The sequence below is a fragment of the Cyanistes caeruleus genome, chromosome 15 (assembly GCF_971803275.1).
Source record: "Cyanistes caeruleus chromosome 15, bCyaCae1.hap1.1, whole genome shotgun sequence".
In the NCBI taxonomy this organism is placed as follows: Eukaryota; Metazoa; Chordata; class Aves; order Passeriformes; family Paridae; genus Cyanistes; species Cyanistes caeruleus.
Genome location: NC_141715.1, coordinates 1,035,246 through 1,058,420, shown reverse-complemented (window position 1 = coordinate 1,058,420; position 23,175 = coordinate 1,035,246). Strand labels below are relative to the sequence as shown.

The 23,175-nt window shown below is 58.5% G+C and overlaps 1 protein-coding gene and 1 long non-coding RNA gene across 7 annotated transcripts in view; both read left to right on the top strand.

Annotated features, from left to right (window-relative positions):
* The first annotated feature begins 3,884 nt into the window (after positions 1 to 3,884).
* Positions 3,885 to 7,705, top strand: LOC147650319 (uncharacterized). The gene is made up of 2 exons (XR_015276744.1): positions 3,885 to 4,010; positions 4,605 to 7,705. It is a non-coding gene; the product is annotated as an uncharacterized LOC147650319 (long non-coding RNA).
* Positions 7,706 to 11,352: 3,647 nt separating this feature from the next.
* Positions 11,353 to 23,175, top strand: part of ARHGAP26 (Rho GTPase activating protein 26) — a 100,762-nt gene continuing 88,939 nt past the window's right edge. For 5 of the 6 annotated variants that reach the window (XM_086851819.1, XM_086851818.1, XM_086851816.1 and 2 more), the window contains exon 1: positions 11,392 to 11,804. In XM_086851819.1, coding sequence (XP_086707945.1) covers positions 11,651 to 11,804 — 154 coding nt within the window. In that variant the 5' untranslated portion in view covers positions 11,392 to 11,650. Of the gene's footprint in view, positions 11,805 to 23,175 lie in introns of all 6 variants that reach the window. The other variant, XM_086851817.1, reaches the window with a different exon arrangement.

Genomic DNA, 23,175 nt, shown 5'->3' with positions numbered 1-23,175 from the left:
CACTCAGGAATGTCAGCTCCGCTGGATTTTCTGACCTGAACCCATGAGGAAAACAGAACTGGGCCTCCTGTGTCTGAGAGCTGCTCCAGGAGATACCTCACCACCCAAAATCTCCAAGAATTCCTGGTTTTGTCTTTGTCAGCGCAGCAAACAGTGTCAGGCCAGGGCTGGGCACACAAAGCAAGGTCGGTTCTCCTGGAACAGAGGCACTTGGAGCCGGCACAAAGGAATCTCTGTCTCTCCCCTGCACTGGCATCCTGGCAATTAACCCGGAAAATCGCAGCTTGGCCTCGTCCTGGGCGCTGAGTGCGGGGCTGGGCAGGGCAGGGGGCGGCCGGGGTCCCACTGGCAAGGGCCAAATGAACGGGAAACTCGCCTGCTTCCAGAAAAAAGCGAGGAAATCATTTGGGTTCCTACACTCAACTGGGTTTAGGAGATGCATGTCCAAAACTCAGAAAAATGAAGAGTCACCTGATGAGAGCATCGTGGAAGAGCCTGAGCTGGAAGGGACCCATGAGGATCGTTGTGTGCAGCTCCTGGCCCTGCACAGGACATTCCCAAAAATCACAGCATGGATCCAGCGTGGGCATCCTGGCAGAAACACCGAGCTGCTCCCATCCCCGTGGAACAGCCACCGTGCTGGGAGCACCAGGCAGAAACCCAGCCCTGCCCTGCCAGGCTCTGCTGGAAACATCAGAGCTCAACACAGCGGCCTGGGCAGGGCTGGTGGGGCAGATAAGCACAGCACGGGCTGTGACAGCCTCCAGTGTGGCACAGCACCGGCACCACCCTTAGAAACACTGCAATTAGCTGCCCAGGATGGGCTGATGGATGTGCAATTACTCCTGAGTAATTAAGAAATATTCTGCGTTGGGTTTGCCACCGCTCTTCCCACTGAAAAAGTGAGAGATGAAGCCAATTTAAAAGTAATTTTTAAAATTTTAGGGTTGTTATTTTCACCTTTTTTTTTGTTTCACTTTTTACTATGTAAAGTCCCTGGCAAACCTCCCTGCAGCTGACAAAGGCACGAAGGAGTGAGGGAATTGAAGGTACAAAAAGGAGGGTGGTGAGGAAGAGTGTAAGTCATGCTTAAAGGGTATTGTAGAAACTACAGGTCACCCAAGTCCAGCCCACTAGGAAACAAATATTTAATTGTACAGTAAATAACATATTTTTATGGTTCCAAACCAAATCTCAGAAGCCACATGAATATAAACAGGCGTGAGATGGGCTCAGCCCTTGGCTGAGGGATGGGGACAGCAAAGGGACGAGAGCAGGAGGGGAACAAACAGGGCCAGACCTGTTAACTGGAAACTGTGACTGCTGTTGGGGGACAGCTTTGTAGGGAAAGGGACCGCTGCTCTCTGCAGAGGAGACTGTTGTGAGGGGATGAGCATTTCAGTGCTGACCCTGGCAAGCTGGCACTCAGCTGGGCACAGGCAGAGTGGGCAGTGGTGCCCGTGGGATCCCCCAGGGCTGCTCTGGTGCCCGGAGCACCTCGGGACCCGCTGGAAGTGCTGCAGTGTCCAGCACAGGGACAGTTCCTGGCACAGGGGGACAGTTTCCAGCACAGGGGGATAGTGTCCAGCTCAGGGGGGCAGTGTCCAGCCCAGGGCAGTGTCCAGCTCAGGGGGACAGTGTCCAGCTCAGGGGGGGCAGTGTCCAGCAGAGGGGCAGTGTCCAGCACAGGGGGGCAGTGTCCAGCACAGGGCAGTGTCCAGCTCAGGATGGGACAAAGATTCCTCAAATTCAAAGCTACAGCCGCACTGCCCATTGGGCTGCTGGACACATGGACAGATGGGCACAGGGACACACAGACAGACTGGCACAGGGACACAGGGACAGACTGGCACAGGGACACACAGACAGACTGGCACAGGGACACACAGACAGACTGGCACAGGGACACACAGACAGACTGGCACAGGGATACATGGACAGACTGGCACAGGGACACACGCACAGACTGGCACAGGGACACACAGACAGACTGGCACAGGGACGCACGAACAGACTGGCACAGGGACACATGGACAGACTGGCACAGGGACACACGGACAGACTGGCACAGGGACACAGGGACAGACTGGCACAGGGACACATGGACAGACTGGCACAGCTCCCTGCTGGGCAGCTACTCCTTTTTCTTATAATCATTAACTTCAAAAATGCAAATCCGTTTTCTGGTTTTTCCTCCCTTTTCTTGGAAGTCAGCTGGGCTGCAGCCTCTCTGTTCTGCCCTCCCAGCTCCTCCAGCCCGGCTGGCTCAGCCCTCCGGGGATCTCCCCACTGCACCCAGCAGTTCCCCCCTGGGGACCCTCTTGGTCACCTCTTGTTCTGTCACCACTCCCTGTGCTCCTCCGACAGCCCAGGGAGTCCTGAACATGTGCAGAGCCAAGGACAGGCAGGGGCCACACGGGGACAGGGAAAGGTGACACTGGGGGATGCAGTGACACCAGGGGATGCAGTGAGGCTGCAGTGACACCACAAGGCTGCAGTGACACCAGGGGGGATGCAGTGACACCAGGGGCTGCAGTGACACTGGGGGATGCAGTGACACCACAGGGCTGCAGTGACACCACAAGGCTGCAGTGACACCAGGGGGGCTGCAGTGACACTGGGGGATGCAGTGACACCAGGGGATGCAGTGACACTGGGGGATGCAGTGACACCAGGGGGGATGCAGTGACACTGGGGGATGCAGTGACACTGGGGGATGCAGTGACACCAGGGGGGATGCAGTGACACCAGGGGGGATGCAGTGATACCAGGGGATGCAGTGAGGCTGCAGTGACACCACAAGGCTGCAGTGACACCAGGGGGGATGCAGTGATACCAGGGGATGCAGTGACACTGGGGGATGCAGTGACACCAGGGGGGATGCAGTGACACTGGGGAATGCAGTGACACTGGGGGATGCAGTGACACCACAGGGCTGCAGGATCACGCAGGATCTGGCTCCTTGAACCCCAGCCCCAGGAACAAACCCTTTGTCTGTGTTTCCGGGCATGGCTGGGATATTCATGGGGATTTCCACAGGAATTTTGAGAAGCTGTTTGAAGATGTTTGTACGCAGGAAAGGCAGTGGCCTTGCCTAATTATGAGAATGAAAATGATTTGCACTGAAGCCAGCTGAAACAGGGAGTTGCTGTAAAGTGGCCCATGTGTAGGGCTGGTCCCTGAGAGGAAAATCCCCATCCAGATTCCAGGAGGAGAGACAGAAAAAGAGGGAACACTGAGGGCTGGGGCTGCTGAGCAGCACCAGGAGGAAATCACTATTTACACAGGAGAGAAGCAGCGCTCACGTCCCTCGTGCGGGTCGCACCAGGGCTAATGCACAGCAGACATCTCTGGAGCCCCTCCAAAAAGGAAACTAGAGTTTGGTTTGGGACCTTCTGTTTCTAATTCCTGGAAACACAGCTCCAGCTCAATTTCACAGTGGTTTGTGACATTTTTCCAGTGGTTATACAAATTTTAGGAAAACATTCCTCTCCTTGGAATTGTCTTGTGATAATATAACCCCGCTTAAGTGGTTGGAGGTTTCAGATGGCTTCACACCCCTCAGAGGGGCCTGTGAGAAGCAGCCCCATCTGCCTGGCATGGATCCTGCCTCCTTAGGCACAGGAATCCTTTGGGATGGGTTATCCTTGAAAGTTTTTATGATGCAGGTGCTGAGGCCCTGGCACAGGTGCCCAGAGCAGCTGTGGCTGGCCCTGGATCCCTGGCAGTGCCCGAGGCCAGGCTGGACAGGGCTGGGAGCATTCCCTGCCCATGGTGGGGGTTTGGAATGAGATGTTCCTGAATCTCTTTTGTGTGTCTGGGCTCCCAGGTGCTCTCTGGGCAGGGCTCTCTCTCCACAGGTGCTGCTGGGAGAGGGAGCAGTTGCAGGCTGTCAGCACTGATGGGATCCAGCGTGGGGTGGGCTGTCGATGCCACCTCCAGCTTTTGGGGGAGCTTTGCAGAGCTCCTGGCTGGGGCAGCTGTGCTGGTTACCCAGCCTGGGAGCACTGGTGTGAGCTGGAATCCTCCCTGGGGGCACTGGGACTTGCCTGAAGCTGCTCTGCAGCCAAAGGCAGGGCTGGTGTGGGATGGGACACGCGGGTGTCTGACGCAGGTGGTGGCCAAACCCTTCCTGTCCTGGCTCTGGGCTTGGTGCAGGTGCCACCTCTGGGTGCTGCCTGCTGCTGTCCCATCTCCAAGGGACACAGCTGAGTTTTTCTGGAACAGGATGAGGCACTCTTACACCCCCAACTCCTTGGGGTCCTGCTCCTCTGCCTGCTGCTCCCTCTCCTCTCCACACCCCCCGTGTCACACCTGTGGAAGGGTTTGTCCATGGAGCTTTATGAGACCACAGCTCCCCTGTGGAACATGGAGAGAGGCTGATCTTTCATGTTTGGAGGGGAAATGAGTGGCAGCTGCCTGGCTGGGCCTTTGAGGGGATTTTGTGTTTCTCCCAAAAAGGAGAGTAAGAATAGGCAGACTGTTCAGCCTTTCCTGACAATGAAACTTTGTCATCTTTATAATTAACCCTGTTATTTAAGTACTTCTTCCATGGGTATCATTGATGATTTATAACCCTTGGTTCCTTTACTTTTCCATTTCAGCTTCCTGCATGGCAATGACTCCCAGGGGCATGACTAATTTCACTTTTCCATGTAATTGAGAGCTTGTTTCTGACTTTGTGTGTTTAACTGTAGCTTGGCCAGCTGCTTGATGCCTTGCCACTGCCCAAAATGCACCTGTCAGGCCTTTTCTTTTCCTCCCAGGGAATTTAGAGAACATCTATGAGCAGCTCTTTTTTCAAAAACATTTCCATCCCAGTGATGTGTTGTGGAATTTCCATATTGTGTTCTGTGTGTCCACCTCCCCACTTAAGGAATTCACCCAAAAAATCCTGAGCTTGAAACTCTTCTTACTTGTGTGTGACTTCTATTTTTCTGTCAGTAAGGACTTCCCTGAGGAAGGTGATATTTCCTTTGCCACTTCTCTGGCAATTACAGGGAGTGGATTCCCCTCTTCCCCTCACTTGCTAAAGATCCACCACCCTGCTCTGCAGAATCCTTGTTCCAGGGATGCCTGGATGGAGAAGGACCGAGTGAAGCTTTTGGACAGCACAGGGAAGATCAGGGATGAAGGGAATGATGATGCTGGAAGCCCACCCTCCTCTCAGGATGAGATGTACCCTGGACCATAAGCAAGGGGACAGTCTTCTTCAGCACCACTGAGCCTGTCTTTGCCTGGAAAGAGACTAAAAATACAAGTACACACGTGAGAACAGTGGAGTCGTGGCTGCCCTGTCCCTGGAAGTGTTCAAGGCCAGGTTGGACATGGCTTGGAGCAGTCTGCTCCTGTGGAAGTTGCCCTGCCCATGGTTGGAGCTGGATGATTTGGAAGGTCCCTTCCAACCCATGCTGTTCTGTGAAGTTCCTTTGTGTGCTCTTCCTGCATCTCATTAAATGTGCTAAATGCCTCCAGACACCCCAGTGACACCCCTGACCCGGTGATGTCCCCCCCTCACCTTTGTGCCTGGGTCCCTGTCACACCTTCAGGAGCTGTGAGCTCGCAGGCTTTGCCTCCCTGCTCTGTCACACCGCCTGGCTGCTGCTGCCACAGCCTGATAATGCAGAGCTTTGTTCTGTCCCACATGTGTGCACAGCCCTGGTAACATTTACAGTGGGAATGCTGCTCCCAAGGGAGACAGAGAAGGGTCATTGTGGCTCCAGTCAAATGGGGATTTGTGCTGCCGGGAAGCTGAGCCTCTGCAGTCCTCCTGTTGAGGCATTACTCTTTAAAATAATGTTTCTGATTTGTAAGTTATTCCGTGTCCCATTCCTGGCCAGAACAGAGTGAGCACAGACCCCAGCAGGGCAGCTCTAAAAGCTGCTTCAACATAAGGCTCTCAGGGTGTCTTTGATCATTGCTCATCAATACCACCCCTGAATTATGGACACAAAACAGACACTGAGAGTAGAAGCCGGGCTCCAGCACCCTGAGGATCATCTTGAAAACAAAAATCTAACTTGACATCAGGCTAGGAAAAGCCACAGGGGTTTGTGAGTGTCCCTGTGCTCTGAGGAGGATCCTGGTTCGGGGTCCTGTCAGCAGGCAGGGTTGGGGTCACACATTCGGACAGGACAAGGGAGGTTTGCAGTTGGACAGGCGTTGGAGCAGAGTTTAAATCTTAGTGAAGTGTTAAAATGTCAGTAAGCTGCCCCTGAAATTGGGGGAGACAAGCAGCACTCTGGGGAATTGTGTCAGAGTTGGGCAAAGTGCCACCTGTGCAGTGTGACAGGAGCAAAGCTGAGGGCAGCTCGAGGCTCAGGGGGACACAGAGGGGGACACAGAGGGGGACACAGAGGGGGACACAGAGCTGCCCAGTGACTCAGCTGAGGGTGCTGAGAAGATTTCTTCTGTTTTTAACAAGGAATCAAAGGAAACAAACCTTCCCCACTGGCTAAAAGCACAAGCACCAGAAACCTCTCTCGAGCCTGGGGAGTGTCCCTGTGCTCCCTGCAGCGGGAGCTGGGTCCTGCTCTATCTGCCCTGACACCTGCCAGAGAGGTGAACGATGAAGATGAAGATGAAGATGCCTCTTCTGGAGACAGCTCCCCCCGGATGCACAGCCTGGGGCCTTTGTCCCAGAGATTCCTGCTCTCCTTGGTGCTCCCAGGTCTCTGAGACACGTGCCAGCCCTGGCAGAGGTGGCACCACGAGGCCCTGGGCATGTCCAGGTGGGTGTGAGTGGGACACAGCACGAGCAGGAGCTGAAGCCAATTAGTTAAAGGAGTTGAGAGGCTCGTCAGCTCCAGCAGCGTGCTCTCTGCAGGGAGAGGAACTCATGGCCCAAGGCACAAACACGGCTTCAGGGACCTGGAGGGAGCTGGATGTGGAGATCATCGTGGCACCACAGCTGACTAACAGGAGATGGCACTGATATGTCTGTTCAACTGGAAACCAGTTCCAAAACCAGTTCCAAACCTGTGGTGTCTGGGGAGACTTGGCAGCACAAGTGGCTAATGATGAATGCTGCATAAAATCACGGCAGGTTAATGAGTGTGAGCTGGGAGCTGAAGAGGGTTTGGGAGCAGAGACCCCAGCCCAGTTTGCTTTTCATTTTGGGGGGTCTGTCCCCCTGCAGATACTGAGCTGTGTCACTGCTGCTCCCGTCTCCTGTCTCGTCTCACCCACCCCTGCAAATCTGCCTGAGGGCCAGGAGGAATGAGTGCAAGGAGAAAAGCGAGCTGCAGAAGGGAAAAAAGGAATTGAGTAGGTGGAAATTCATGTGTGACTGTGAGAGGTGCAAGGCAGTAAGGAGAAGTACTGTTCCACTCTAAAGTATATATATCTAAAATCACGTTCTGTGGAAAGCTGGTGGAGGGAGCGCTGTCACGCTGAGGCTGCTTGCTGCAGTCACATGGAGAAGTGTCAAAGAAGAACATTTCCAGGATAACATGGGAGAGGGGAAAGCCCTTGGTGTCTGTCCTGGAGCTGTACTCACAGCCAATAAAAGGTCCAAGGTCAAGGATCAGATCTCTTGGAGGGTTGTCAGTACAACAGGTCAATCCACGCCCTTTGGTTTACAGCAGGGAATTCAAGGGGATTCATTATGATGGGCTGATGTATTATCTGGAACAGGGTGGGTTTATTTTTGCCATATACAATGCCTCATCTGTGTCTGGCCCAATAAAAGGAGTCCTGGGAGCAAGGAAGATGTGAGTGTGATATACAGCCACATAATAAATAGACCTTGAACACTGCTGCCTCAGGGCAGCTCCGAGGTGTAGCTCCTGCACTCTGCCAGTCGGGATGCCTGCTGCTGTCCCCTGGGGTGTCCTGGAATGCATTGGTGCCCAAACCTCTGCTGCAGCGGCTGCTTTCCCACCGTGCTCCCATTTTCCCAGCGCTGGGGATGCTGCTGGAGGGAGGCTCCCAGCTCCCCGGGGCAGGAGAGCCGTGGGATGAGGGGTTTCTCTCCCCAGTGGGGTCCCAGCTCCCCGGGGCAGGAGAGCCGTGGGATGAGGGGTTTCTCTCCCCAGTGGGGTCCCTGTGGCCGGACCCAGCCTCTCCTGTCGCTCCCAGCTGCCCAGACAGAGCCGTGAGATGCCGAGAGCTGACACGGGGGACAGGGCTGGCTCCTCACCTCCCGCTCCTGCTGTCACTCCAGCTTTCCCTAATTGCTGAACTCAAGTGGCAGAAAGCTTTCCCGGCGGAGAAGGGGCTGCTCCTGCCGCCTTAGCAATGGATGTGTCACGGGCAGCCAGAGACGAGCGCAGCCGGCGTGAGGATGGGGCAGGGATGCGGAGGTGGGAAGAAGCTGCGCTCAGAGGAGGGAGCCGATCCAGCTGAAAGCTCACTCTGGAAACAATTGCTGTTTTTCAAAGCAACCGGTTGAATCCAGCTGGTTGTGTGACCCACCCAGAGATAACGCTGGTGGCAGGAGAGGGCTGGGGCTGGTGTGAGCTGATGCTGCTGCAGCCAGAGAATCCCAGCCTGGTTTGTGCTGGAAAGGGCCTCAAAGATCTCCCAGTTCTGACCCCTGCCATGGCAGGGACACCTTCCACTACCTCAGATTGCCCCAAACCCCGTCCAGCCTGGCCTTGGACACTGCCAGGGATCCAGGGACAGCCACAGCTTCTCTGCCCAAACAATTCCTGCCCCAAATCCCATCCAAACCTGCCCTCTGGCAGTCTCCCTCTTCCTTCCGCTTGGCTGTGGCAGCCCCCACCACTGCTCCAGCAGTAATTTGATCCAGAGTCACCTAATCTAGGTAGAAACTGTGCTTTTAAAAAATCTCTATTTTAATGCTGGCGTAGTTTTCTGCAGATGTTCCCTGAGTGAGCTGTGGGATGTGGGTTGGTGAGTGAGGGAGAATGTGTTAATGTGTGGTCAAGGACGGCTCAGGGGTGGGAGTGTGGGATTAGGGCAGCCACAGCTTTCCTCAGTGGGAAGGAGGTGTGAGGCTCGGAGGAGGGCTGGCTGTGGCCACTGGGGTGAGCCCTCAGTGGCCACGGTTCTGTCCAGGGCTGCTGGATCCTTCCACGGGGTCTCACTTGGAGTGAGACAACCCAGCTGCTTAAAACAATAAATCAAAGCATGGCAGGGATTACAGAGGGATGCAAGCTGTTATTATCCACAGGCAGGAGGATGTGGATGTCTGGGCCGTTTGTTTGCTTATTTTTCTCTTCAGTGATAAATGTTCTCAGGAATGTGGTGGGATTCCTGGGGTGTCCTGTGCAGAGCCATGAGCTGGGCTCGATGATCGCTTTTGGTCCCTTCCAGCCCAGGATATTCTGTGATATCCTTCTGCAGTTTGGATGCACAATCCTAGGAAAGCAGGGCTGGAAGATGTCCATGGCTGTTCCAGTCCTGCTGCCCTGCTCTGCTCCCACGTTTGGAGTTCAAACACGAGTGTCCCCTGATGAATGAAGACAGAGAAAGGGGAGAAGATTCCTCACTGCCTGCCTGAGGCCTTGGTTCCAGTGGCACGTGTGGTGTTTCACGTGTGGCAGAGCTTGGTATGGCCTCAATTCTGCCTTCATCAATAAATGACAGTCTGAGCATCATCATTTTCTGTGATTCTGGAAAAGTGCTGAAAGAAATTCAATTTCAAGCCCCAGATATGTGCATCCTCTAAGGCAGTGTCCTATAAATCTAGTTACAGGTTCTTCCCTATTAGCAGTAAATGCTGGAACACTTTTAAATACGAACAATGGTGATGGGGAAGGATAAAACCAAAATAGTGCTCTTATGGCTTTGTGCAGGGTAGAATTAGGGAGCATAATCCAAATAATAACATCTCATGCTTTTATGGGCCTGCGTGCATATGGCGTAAATGACAGCTCATTAAACTTTATATCCTGCCTACAAGATAAGCATGTAATTAGTCTTACATCCTTTTTTATAATTAGGAGGCCTCATCCAAAAAAATGTGGCTCACAAACCATATTTGAAGGCGGTGACTCAGCCCGAATTAGGCTGTGGTGTGGGGATGGAGAGAATCGTGCTTTAGAGGATTAAAAACACAGAGACAAAAGGTTGAGCTGGTGTCAGGTTCCTGTGCCGGCACCCACCCGGTGGAAAGCACAGGTTGATGAACTTTTCCCCATCGGGCGTGGGCTCTGTGCGGGAGCGGGCTCCCGGAGCTCGCCCGGTGGGAGCGGGGCTCGGCTTCCCCCGGGAATGGGGGAATTCCAGGCAGCCGGGATTATCCGCAGATGCGGCTGTTTGTCCCGGCCCGCGGGGAGAGCTCACCGGGCTCGCTCCGTGCCGGGGCTTGCACCGGGAGCGGCTGGTGCCCACCGTGTGCCCCGCGCTCCGGGCATCCCACGGAGCCTGCAGGGCCAGCTGTGCCCTGGCATCCCACGGAGCCTGCAGGGGCAGCTGTGCCCTGGCATCCCGCGGAGCCTGCAGGGGCAGCTGTGCCCGGGCATCCCACGGAGCCTGCAGGGGCAGCTGTGCCCTGGCATCCCACGGAGCCTGCAGGGGCAGCTGTGCCCTGCTGTGTGCGGCTGCAGCTCCCTTCCCGGGCCGGATTCCTGGCGTGTTCCTGAAGGAAGCGGCCGTGGGGAGAAGCCACCGGCTCTGCGTGTGCGGCGACATCCATCTCCTGTGGAGGGAAGCGGTGGCAGCCATGGTCCGTGGGACGATGCTCTTCTGGGGACACAGCGCTGGCACAGGGCCCCACCGCTCCTCGCTGCTGCCGGCTTCTCCCGCTGCCGCTCCACATCCAGCCCTTCCAGCAGATTACGGCTTTATTCTCTCAGATCACACCACTAAGCCCGGGCAGTAATCTCCCGCACAGATGTGCCATGGCAGCAGAAACGTGCGAGCCGCCACCGGGCCGGGCCGGAGCGGCGCTCCCGCAGGCGGGGCCGGGCCGGGCAGGGTCCCGGGGAGCGGAGCGGGGCCGGGCAGGGCAGGATCGCGGGGAGCGGAGCGGGGCAGAGCAGGGTCCCGGGGAGCGGAGCGGGGCCGGTCCGGAGCCGCCTCCGCCCGGGCGGGGCCGGCCCAGGTGCGGGAGCCACGGGGAGGGCACGGCCCCGCCCCGCCCCCGCAGCTGATTGGCGGAGCGGGACGAGGGGGCGGGGAGAGGCGGCATCGGCGCGCTCCCATTGGCTGGAGGAGGGGGGGCGTGGCGCGGCTGCGGCGCGGGCGGGCCCGGCCCGGGCGGCGGCCCCAGAGCGGCGGCAGCAGCTCCGCCCCCGGCGCGGCTCCGCTCCCGCCGCTCCGCCCGGCCCCGCTCCGCCCGGCCCCGCTCCGCTCCCGCCGCTCCGCCCGGCCCCGCTCCGCCCGGCCCCGCTCCGCTCCCGCCGCTCCGCCCGGCCCCGCTCCGCCCGGCCCCGCTCCGCTCCCGCCGCTCCGCCCGGCCCCGCTCCGCCCGGCCCCGCTCCGCCCGGCCCCGCTCCGCTCCCGCCGCTCCGCTCCCGCCGCTCCGCCCGGCCCCGCTCCGCCCGGCCCCGCTCCGCCCGGCCCCGCTCCGCTCCCGCCGCTCCGCCCGGCCCCGCTCCCTGCATCGGCTCGGCCTGGCCCCGCACCGCGCTCCCGCCGCACGCCCGCACCGGCGGCTGCGCGCCTCGCCCTAAACGCCTTTGCGTTTTGCGTTTTGCGTTTTCTCGGGATTTTTGCGGCTCTCCCCGCCGTGCCGGGCAGCATGGGGCTGCCGGCGCTGGAGTTCAGCGAGTGCTGCCTGGACAGCCCGCAGTTCCGGGAGCGGCTGCGCTCCCACGAGGCCGAGCTGGACAAGACCAACAAGTTCATCAAGGAGCTCATCAAGGACGGGAAGTCGCTCGTCGCCGCCCTTAAGAGTAAGTGCGGGGCTGGGGGCGGCCCTCGGGACCCCGCGACCCCCGGCCCTGCCCGCCCCGCGCCGGGGGCTGCTCCATCCGGGCCGGGCCACCGGGACCTGCCCGCTGCTGGCCCAGCAGGACGAGCCCGGGGTGAGCCTGGCCGTGGGGACATGTGTGGTCCTGGTTGTGGAGCATCAGCGCACGCACGGGCCTTGCCCTGGTGCATCCGAACGCGTGTGCATCCATCGGGATGTGCCGGGCTCCGGGCCCGCTCCATCGGAATGTGCCGTGGCCCATTGGGATGTGTGTGATTCCGCTCCTCCAGGTCCTGCTCCGTGGCCCTCGGGGGTCGCATCCTTTGGGAGCGCTTTTCTGGGGTGATGGGTCGGTGCCTCGCCCCCCCGTTTGTCCTGTACCCCTCTCCGCTCAGGGTGGGCGATGCCCGGAGCCCCCAGAGCGGCTCTGCCCGGGTCACCCCCCAGGGCTGTCCTCTCATCTCCGTGGGGAAGCGGAGGCGGCTGCAGAGCGGTGAGGAGGGGTCTGGGTGGGAGGGGGATGCAGCGATGCAGGCTGTGGCTCCGGGGCTGGGGAGACCCTCACCCGGGGCTGGCAGCGTCCCTGTCCTCCCAGGCTGGGCTGGCTCCTGTCCCCACGGCCGGGGACACCTCTGCACGTCTGTGTGCTGCCAGCCTTGGGTGGGCTGTGCCCTCGGGGTGCTGTGATGGGTGGGCTGCTCCCCAGGCTGTGGCTCTGTTTCTGCTGTTCCCTCAAGGGGTCGTTTGGGTTTTTTTCTGGTTTTAGGTTTCTTTGGCCCAAATCACAGGGTTCTTCCCCGTCCGGGGGGTGCCTGTACCCCGCACGCCAGCAGCACGCGCGGTCACCGCTCTGTGCCGTGGGGTGACAGGGACATGTCACAAACACAGGTGCCACGGAGCCCCTGCAGCATCACCTGCCATGAACCAGCCTGGCCAGGGTCATTGTGGGGGCTGTGGGACAGCGAGGTCACCCCAGGATGCACGGGCAGGTGATGCTCCATCCATTCCCACCACCCTGTCCATTCCCAGAAGGGCTGATTCCTGCTCCCTGCCCTTCTGATCTCACACCGAGCCCCATGGCTGTAGTTCCTCCATGCTGAAGTAGCAGCTGGTAACATCTGGCTTACAGGGACTCCCATTGTACCAATTCTTGGCATTTGGGGTTAAAAGAATCTCCAACCCGACAGCTGTGGGTGCATTTATGGTTCTGCAGGTCTGAGCTGCGCTCTGCTGTGGAGTGTTTGCTGAAGGCAGCAGTGCCTGGCCCTGCCTGTAGCATTCATTTTATCCCAGAGCAAATCCTGCAGCGTTGTCCTTCACAGAAAATACATTTTGGGAGAGAGCTGCTGAGTCCCGAGGTGTCTCTGGGCTTAGTCAGCTCGTAGCAGGTGCTGGCTGAGGTGTCTGGCTGTGCTCTCCCCCTGGGCACGCTGTGTGCAGCTATTTTGGGTGTGCTGTGGGCCCCCGTGGGCTCGTGGCTGGCAGTGGGCTCCTGTCCCCCCACGCCCCAGGCTGCCCGCACCGGGCAGGAAGAACGCTCGCTGGCCTCTGGAGATAAGGATGTTTTTATGGCTGAATTGTTTTGTAGCTTCTATTGAATGTGTTCCTGGATTAGCCCTTAATTCCTGTGCAGGGCCGGGGGGCAGTTCCAGGGACAGGAATGCCCCAGGAATGATTGTGCTGGAGAGTGAATCAGTGCCCAGCTCTGCCTGCCCTGCTGGCACCTGGCGCGTGTGGCACGGGCTGGTCCCCAGGGCGCTCTGGGGGAGCGTTTGGGGCAGGGAGGCTGTGAAGGGGAGCCCCTCCCTGGCTGGGATGCTCGGCCCCCTGTGCATCCTCCTGCTGTAGGAGTGATTTCAGTGCTGCTTCACGCTGTGAGCGCTGGATGGGATCTGGGCCGGCTCTTCCCAGTGTGTCACCCTCAGCGTGTGGCAGCTCCGGGCTCTGACGTGTTGTATGAGCCCTTACAGAGCGCTGCAGTGTCCAGAGCAGGGGTGGAGATGCTCCAGGGGTGAGGAGCTGCTCTGCTGCCTGCTGCTGGTGGCTGTGGCACTGCTGCAGGGGCTGGGATGTCACCACCATGAGCCAGTTTGGTTTCTGGGGCCATTCCTGACTGTGACCAGGTGCTTGCTTTCCTTAGATGGCTTTTATTTAGCGGTGTTTCCAAGTGATTCTGGTTTGGCTCCCCATGTGGCTGGGCACGGTGGCCTTATCTCACTGTCATTGTCTCCATGCTGCTCCTCAGCTGTTGTGACCCTGGCTGTGGAGCTGGGCAGGTCTGGGGACAGCAGAGCCCTGGCTCAGGACGTGCTGAGGTGGGGTGGGGGCTCCCAGGGTGTCGGGGCCCTTGGGCAGGGTGGCAGCCTGCAGCCGGAGTTACGTGAGGTCTTGGCAATATCCTCTCTCCTTTTCCTTCCTCTTGCCTTTTCTGCTGAACGTTTCACATCCTCTTTGTGTGCAGACAGGCGTGGGGAGAACGTGTGGCTCTGGGTGTCGGCGAGGGGCCGCTCGGACTGGGAGCTGCAGGGGAGGAAGATGAAGAGGAGCTCAGCAGAGCTGGGCAGGAGCAGGCATGCAGGGATGGTGAGACCGGAGTAAGGACACGTAACAAAGTCTCTGCCAGGGTTTGCTGAAAGGGCTGCTCTGCCCTGCTTTTGCCCTCAGTGTAGGTACAGAGAAATAGGAATGATTCACAGCGCTTTCTCTTTCCCTTTGAAGAAGGAATAAATTCAGAAGGTTGAAAATGATCCTCATTTGCTGAAGGGCTGGTTTTGCTAAATATCCTCAGATGCCAAGGACATCTCTGGAGTGTGTGTGTGTGTGTGTCTGTACATAAATGCTGTTGGATCTTTTTTCCCCCAGTGAGTTTCTGTGCCTGTTTCCATTGTCTCCCTTTGCTGCTTGGCTGGTATTCAGTGACCTGGTTTTCAGCAAAACGTGTCCCTCTTCCTCCCTGATCCACCATCCATAAATTATTCAGAAAGTTTTGCAGATGCAGAGACTTCAAGTGTGACATAAATAATGAACTCGAAGGCCGGATGCCGTGGAACTTGTTCTCCAGCATGGGAGCTGTGGTGACCATCAGGACCAGGGGTGCTGAAGGATTTTATCCCTTTGCACATCCCTGTGCCTGTGTGAGGGGCAGGCAGGGAGCCAGTGGCTCATCCCTGTGCTGCCATCACCTCCATCCAGCCCCTGTGCTGGCACGGAGGGGGAGCTGGAGTGCCCGGCTGGTGATGGGGAGAGGCTCGCAGCTTGCTTTGGGGAACAAGCAGCATATGTAAGGATAGAGGATGTGGGGGTGCAGGGGCTGCCAGCCATCGCCTCCCTGCTGCTGTAGCACAGGGCTGAGCCTGGCACCCTCCTCCTCCTCCTCCTCCTCCTCCTCCTCCTCCTCCTCCTCCTCCTCCTCCTCCCTGTGCCCTTCTCCCAGTGCTGCCAGGCTGTCCTGGTGCCGATGGGGCTGTTGTCCCCTCCAGGCACTGGGTGCAGCCCGGTGCCCTGCCACGTTTCTGCTGGTTTGTTTTCCTTCTTCCAGCTCCCAGGCACTAATTTGAAGCCACCAAACCCGTCCACGCCCGGCTGCTGCCATGCTCAGCACAGACTGCAATTTGTGTGCTGGGGCTGGGCTGGGGCAGCTCTGTGAGCCCCCTCCCCACGAGTGCACACGGGCTGGGCCTCAGTGGGGCTGTGCCATGCCCCAGGCTCCCACGGGAAAGGCAGAGGTGCCCATGTCCCAAAAGGCACAGCTGGGCTGGTTTGGTGTTTTGGGTCACTTTTCCTTTAGCTGCTTTTTTGGCCAGGTCACCACAGGGTTTATGGGACCCAAGGGATGATGCTGGACCTGGATCCATCAGTGCCTGAGGACTCCTGTGTCCGCAGGTGCTGTGGCACTGTCCCCCAGGTGCTGTGGCACTGTCCCCCAGGTGCTGTGGCACTGTCCCCCAGGTGCCATGGCAGCTCTGCCCCCACCAGCGTGTCCCATGCTGGCTGTGGTGAGCAGCTGGCACCTGCCCCTGCTCCCAGCTGAGTTTCTCAGCCTTGTGCTGTCAGAGCTGTGGTCTCCCTTCAGTCTGTGCCTGCAGGCTGTGATTTTAATGAGCTGCCCCCTGTGTCCCTGCCCCACACCGGGGTGGCTGTGGGGGCTGTGCTGCCACCATGGGTGATGCCAGCAGGGCTTTTGCTGCAGCTCTGGGTGTTTCCTGGGACACCTCCTGCTCCAGGGCTGATAAAACGTGAAGTGGGGTGGTGGGGTGGCTCCTGGTGGTGCTGTTGGTGCTCCAGACTCTGGGATGTGCTTGCACTGGGGTTGTGTTGCACATCTCTGCGGGGTCTCGGTGAGGCTGTGCCCGTGGCTGTGGGGTGGCAGTGCCAGTCCCGGATGGAGCTGGCACAGGGTCTGCAACAGATTGGAAGTGAAAGTGAAACTTTTGCCCAGTGTTTGCTTAACTCCCTTTTCACACAAACAAGGCTTAGGCAGGTGATAAGGAAACGTGAGGGGCCGATGCTGCTGACTGCCCTCTTTGCCTTTTCCATGCTGCTCCCCACCATGCTGGTCCTGGTTCGGCTCGCTCGGTCCCCTGGGTCCTGACTTGGGTGGGCAGAGGGTGGATAGCAGGGTGCTGTGCCCTCAAAGTGCCCTCGTGTGCCTCTGCAGGGAGAAAGCTCTAGGGTGTGCTGGAGCGTGATCCCAGTCTGGGGCTGCTTTGTCACCTGCTGCCATCTGGGGCGGCAGGTCCTTGTGCCACAGGTGTTTGGTGCTGGGGAGAAGGAATCCAAAACCCATCTGAGGTTATTCCCATCCTTTTTGCTCCTCTGGTCCCTGAAGAAAGCAGTCACAGCCCACCTTTGCACAGAGCAGCAAGGGATCAAGGTTCAGAGGTTTAGCTCTGGCTAACAGCCCCTGTTTGTGCAGGTGCCAACCTGAGTGCTCAGAGCTGTGCTCCTGCCCAGGACAGCGCTGGGCTTTGCAGGCTCCTGTTTGCAGGAAAAGGTGACTTGTGCTTCCTGGAGGGTGCAAAACCAACAGAAACCACCTGGCTGGGTCGCTGTGACCGCTGGCACTCGCCTCTGCTCGGGCTGTGCCGTGAGGAATGGTGCTTGGGCAGCCAAGGTGAGGCACCTGCAGCTGCACAGCCTGGCCTGGGTCTTCCCACGCCAGGAATTGCTGCCTTGTGGCTGGGGAGGATTTCCTGGAGCATCCATGCGTTACCCAAGGAGCTCGTTCCATGCTCGGAGGGGCAGGGGGTCCCCTCCCTCCCCAGGCTCTGCCTCACAAACCACAGGGAAAGCACGTGGGTTGGGGTTTGGCTGGTAAAATGATTTACTTTGATTTTTTTCCTGCTTTGTTCAGCCAGCCAAGGTGTAACGTGGCTCTCCTGTGTCCAGGGTTCATTTTTCCCCTCTTCATTCCTGGAAGAAACATTTGGTGTAGGGAATACTTTGAGCTGGGGAGGAGGGACATGGTTGTGGCTCAGCCAGTCCTGCACCAGCAGAGCCGGAGGCACCAAGGACTTCTCCTCCTTTGCATGACTTGTGTAGCCACATCTTTAATAACTTGTCTGGGATTTTATTCAAATGAGGGGTAGGACAGGTGATAATACTGTGCTCCAATTTTAGCACAAGCTGATCCTCCTCTTCCTCCCCAGTGGAAATTAGCAGCAGGAACATATTCCTGCTTGGGAGATGCTCTTTGCAGTGGTGGGTGTGCACTGGGAGCCCTGCAGGGATTGCTGTGGCTCCAGAGGGCTGCACACCTGTCCCAGCCGGCTCTGCCTGGGTGTCAGAGGGAGACTCCCCTGTGGGGATGCTGCAGGGCTTGTGATCCCTGCGGGAGGATCCCCACAGCATCCCCAGGGAACATTCACCCATCTCCCAGGGGGATCCCAGCCCACAGTGCTGCCAGGTTTGGGGACTGGGAGCCAGGGCTCCTGGGCTCCTGCAGCAGGCACTGAGTGGGTGCTGTGGGACGTGGGGCTGGCCTGGGAACCTCGTGAGCAGCAGGGTTTGATGTGCAGGAGAGCTCATGATTACATCTTTTACATTGTGCTGACAGAAGGTTCATTAACAGGCCTGGGAGATCTCTGTAATTGGGAACGTGCCACGGAGCACCCCTGGGCACATGTCCCCATGGGCTGGGGTGGGGACAGAGCCCGGAGAAGCCACAGGGTCTGCGCTGAGCACGTGTCCTGAGCTGGGTTTGGGGATAAGGAGCAGCTCTGAGAGGCAGGGGCTGAGCCTGCTGGAGCTGGTGGAGACTGAGAGGATACAGGTGTGTCCAGGGAGTGACTGAGCAGGGGGCTGCACCTGGGAAGGGCCAGGTTGGGTGTCCCTCTGTTCCTCCAGCACTGGGAATCACCTACAGGCTGTGTCCTGCTCATGCTTCCAGCATGGAGCAGATTTGCCTGATTTGGGTCAGGAGGCTGTTATCCCAAGGCTGCAGATGTGCTGGCACAGCTGGAATCATCTGTCTCCGTTTGTTTGTGCTGTGCTGCCAGGCCGAGAGGTGTGTGGCATCACCTGTGTGCCCTGGACATGAGCAGGGGGCTCTTTAGGTTTGCTTTTTCCCTTTGCTTTGCTGGTAGCAGCTGTCAGTGACGTTGGGAATCCGTGAGGAAATGCCGTTCCCATGGTTGCTGGGGGAGGGTGGGAGGCAGTGGCTGTGCCCGTGTCCCTGTGCTCTCTGCAGGTTGGCACACAAGGCGCTTCTCTGGCTGATTCAGTAGCAGGGGTGGCGTGGGGCAAAGTCGGTTCTGCCCTTGCTGTCTGCCAGACCCCTCCCCAGCGGGCAGAGGGGGACCCCAGCCCCTTTGTTTGCACCCTGAGATGGTGGTGCCAGGGCAGCACCGCTGCACAAAGCGGGGCAGGGCTGCCCTGGCATCGCTGCACTGTCACAGGGGGGCTTCAGTGCCACCGCCGTGCCCCAGGGACAGCAGCACTGCCAGTGTGGCCAAGCCAACCCTGCTCACCCTGGGGGTCTGCTTTGGGGCATTCTGGGACCCCTCTGCAGCATCTGGGAGTGGGATGGGCTGGGGGACAGGCTGGGGGACAGGCTGGGGGACAGTGGGGACAGCAGGGCACAGGCTGGGGGACAGCAGGGGACAGCAGGGCACAGGCTGGGACAGTGGGGGGACAGCAGAGGACAGCAGGGACAGTGGGGGCACAGCAGGGACAGTGGGGGGACAGCAGAGGACAGCAGGAACAGCAGAGGCCAGCGGGGACAGTGGGGGGACAGCAGGGACAGTGGGGCCAGCGGGGCACAGGCTGGGGACAGTGTGGGGACAGTGTGGGGGACAGTGGGGGCCAGCAGGGCACAGGCTGTGGCAGGCACCCACGGCTGGGGTTAGCTCATGCCTCGCTTTCCAGGAGCGCTGCGATGAGTCGCTGTAGCGTGACCGTGGTGGGTGGGAGGGGAGGCAGAGCGAGGGGGAGCTGGTGTGGAAACCTGCACAGCTTGTTCACTGTGCTGTGAATCATCCCCCTCCTCCTCCCCCGGGCACGCCGGCGGCTGTCACCCATGCAGAGGATGCTATCCCTGCTTTCCCTGCTCTCCCCGCTCCCACCGCTCCGTGCCTGCGCTGGTGGCCCTGCGCCCGTGGGCTCCTGACAAGGGGGATCTTTAGGGATCTTTAGGGATCACCCCAGCTGTTGATGGCAAGGACAGTCTCAAGTGTGGCGTGGAGGAGCTGGGAATTTGCTCCTGTGCCTTTGCTGGGCTTGTGGCAGCACTGGGGATGTGTGTGCCATGGGACCATGAAGGGCTGTGTGTGTGCCCTGGGACCATGAGGGGATGGGATGTGTGTGCCATGGGACCATGAGGGGATGCTGTGTGTGCCATGGGACCATGAGGAGATGCTGTGTGTGCCATGGGACCATGAGGAGATGCTGTGTGTGCTATGGGACCATGAGGAGATGCTGTGTGTGCCATGGGACCATGAGGAGATGCTGTGTGTGTGCCCTGGACCATGAGGAGATGCTGTGTGTGCCCTGGGAACATGAGGAGATGCTGTGTGTGCCCTGGGACCATGAAGAGATGCTGTGTGTGCCCTGGGAACATGAGGAGATGCTGTGTGTGCCATGGGACCATGAGGAGATGCTGTGTGTGCCCTGCACCATGAGGAGTTGCTGTGTGTGCCCTGGGACCACGAGGAGATGCTGTGTGTGCCCTGGATCATGAAGGGATGCTGTGTGTGCCCTGGACCATGAGGAGATGCTGTGTGTGCCATGGGACCATGAGGAGATGCTGTGTGTGCCCTGGGACCATGAGGAGATGCTGTGTGTGCCCTGGGACCATGAGGGGATGGGATGTGTGTGCCATGGGACCATGAGGAGATGCTGTGTGTGCCCTGGGACCATGAGGAGATGCTGTGTGTGCCCTGGGACCATGAAGACACGGGCTGTGTGTTCTGTGCTGCCCAGCAGGTTTCCAGCTGGAGCCGTGGGAAGCACAGCAGCCCCCGAACCATCTGGCTCTGGCACGTGGAGCGGGGGCCGGTGCCGCCGGTGCCAGCGGAGCCCCAGCCAAGGGTGGCTGCTGCCTCCTCACCTCTCCCTCCTGTGCTTTGCACCCTCGGGCAGGGCTGGAGCAGCCTGGGCCAGCAGAAGGTGTCCCTGCCCATGGCACAGGGTGGCACTTTACGGTCCCTTCCAACCCAAAGCGGTCTGGGATTCCACGATCCACAGTGAGGGAAGTGGGAAGGGTTCTCTGGGCTCAGTGACCTGTAAAAAGAGCTGGTGTGTGCCTTTTCCTTTGCCACGGCGGCCCTTTGCTGGTTTTTTATTCTTTTTCTCGCTGAAGCAGCGTCTGTCCAGAGCGATGCCCTCACTGAGCGCTGGTTGCTAAGCAATGTTTTACAAAAAAAACCCAACCACGGCAGAGCAGAGCGCTGGGTGTCTCTCCCACCAATTCTGGGAGAAAGCCCAGGTTAAAGACAGTGATTTCTTCCTGGGAAGGGAGGTCAGGTACAGGCACAGGCTCCCCGGGGCAGTGGTGGAGTCACCATCCCTGGAGGGGTTTTACAGATGAGGACAATGGTCAGTGTTGGCTTTGGGAACAGCAGGACATGGGAATCTTAGAGGGATTTCCCCACCTAAACTGTTCCATGGTTCTGTGCTGCGCCCTGGGCTGTGCATCCCTGTTCTCACCCTGTGTGCCTCCCTGTGCTCCACTGGAGACTTTAATTTATATTTCTCTTTTCCTGTCAAAGCAGGAAAAATTGACTCACTTGCCACTGATGTTCCTGCAAGCACAGTGGGATTTTTCCTGTTCTTGCAGCCGAGGTGGAGGAGCACCGGCGACAAAAGGATTTCCGCAGCCTCCTTGGGAGGAGGAGGAGGAGGAAGCAGGGTGTGCAGAGCCGCTTCTGGAGGGGCTGGGAGCTGACCCCACTTCCCTGCCCTGGCTGTGGGTGAGAGCTGCTGGGATGGGGACAAGAGAGGGGACACAGGGGAGGCTCTGTCCCGTGCCTCCTGTCCTGTCCTGCCCGCAGGGACAGGGTGTGGGTCCCCTCCCCAGCTGGGGCACGGGGGTCTCTGGGCCCATCTTCCCCTGGGGACCCCAGTGCTGCCCCTTGAGAAATCAAGCAGCCCCCCTGTGGCCCACCTATTAGCTAATTAGAATTAATAACAAGCTAATCCAGAAGTGGGGCCGGTGCCTGAGGCAATCTGCTCCCCTGGCAGGGGCTCTGCCACAGCCCCCCCTCCCTGCCAGACCCCCTTCTGCTCCACTAATGGGCATTGCCTGGGTCAGGAGCAAATTTCTTCTGGATTAGTGTCCTCTAAATCGATTAGCTGTCTCGGGCAGGGCGTTCTGTCCTAATGAAATGTGATTCCAGGCTCCAGTCAATGAAATATTGTGGTAACAAGGGTAAAGTCATCTGCAGCCTTCCTGTGGGTCGTGCCAGGGTTTGGAGAGGAATCACGGAATTGCACAATGACCTCCAAGATTATCCAGCCCATCCTGTGACCTGTCACCTTCTTGTCAACCAGCCCAGAGCACTGAGTGCCACATCCAGTCCTTCCTTGGACACCTCCAGGCATGGAGGCTCCAACACCTCCCTGGGCAGCCCCTTCCAATGCCTGACCATTCTTTCCAGGAAGAAATTTCTCCTGATGCCCACCCTGAACATCCCCTGGCACTCTGAGGAGAAGGCTTGGAGGAGAAGCTACAATTTTTAGAGCAGTGTTATGCTAATGTGGACTGATCTGCACTCTCAGTGAGGGAGCTGTGAGTAAAACACAGCATTTCCATCCTGCCCTCAGAGGCACTTTACTCACAGGTGTAAGGCTGGAGGCGTTTCCACCACCTGCCTGGAGCAGGGGCAGTGGGCAGTGTGCAGGTGGAGGGGAAATGCCAAATTCAAAATCCTTGTTTTGGGAATAGCGGTCAGGGGCCGGGCATGGAAGGTCAGGGACTCAGTGCAGTGGGACAGCCGTGCTCAGCAGGTCTGACACCTCTTTCTCTGAGCCAGCACTGTGCCCAAATCCCTGCCCTGCCTGGGACACAGGGATTTTCACTGCTGCTGCCTCACATTGTCGGCTGCCCGTGGAAATGCCAGCCAGGGCGGTAATTTTCCATTTCATTACCATGTCCCTGATGTTTTCCAGGCACTTAAGCCTGTGTTCGCTGTTTGGATGCATCCCTCCTCGGTGTTGGAGTGGTGAATATTTACATTTGATTTTATTTGGAGACCTTGCCTGCTCCCACCTGAGCTGCTGTCGCTCCCACACCTGGCTCCCTGTCCCGCAAACTCTGTGGCTGCAGGTTGGGATGGGCCGGGGGGTTCTGCCATAAAACAACACCAGGATGTGAACAAAAATAAGCACAGGGAAAAGTGCCAGACATGGGAGCTGGGTGGGGAAGTGGTGAAATTTATTTTGTTTTGCCGCTAAGCGCACGGAACGCTCGGTGTGCAGCGCAGGAGAGCGGGGATGGCATCCGGGGGATGCTGCCCTGTGCTGGGGGCCAGATGGGCTGTGCCCCTCCACGAGCTGTGGACAGTGATGCTCTGGGGGCTGTGGCAGGACTGGGATGTTGCCATGTTTGTGCAGAGCACCAGGAAACCCCCTGGGCAGGGGTCACCAAGGGCTCTGCTCGGTGCTGGGGGTTCTGCTGATCCGATGTGCTGGCTCTCTGCACGCTGACCTCCAGCCTGGAAGCTGCCTGGTACCTGCCTTGGGGCCCCTTCTCCTCCAGGGCCATCCTGGGGGTACCCAGTGGTTATCAGCGCTGCCAGGAGGGCTCTGGCAGGTCCGTGCTCCTCTGAGTCCTGCTGCTCCTCGCTGGGAGTGAGGACTCCTGTCAGGCTGTGTCTCCCTGCAGCTGCAGACATCTGTCTCCTCAGGCTCTCCAGGAA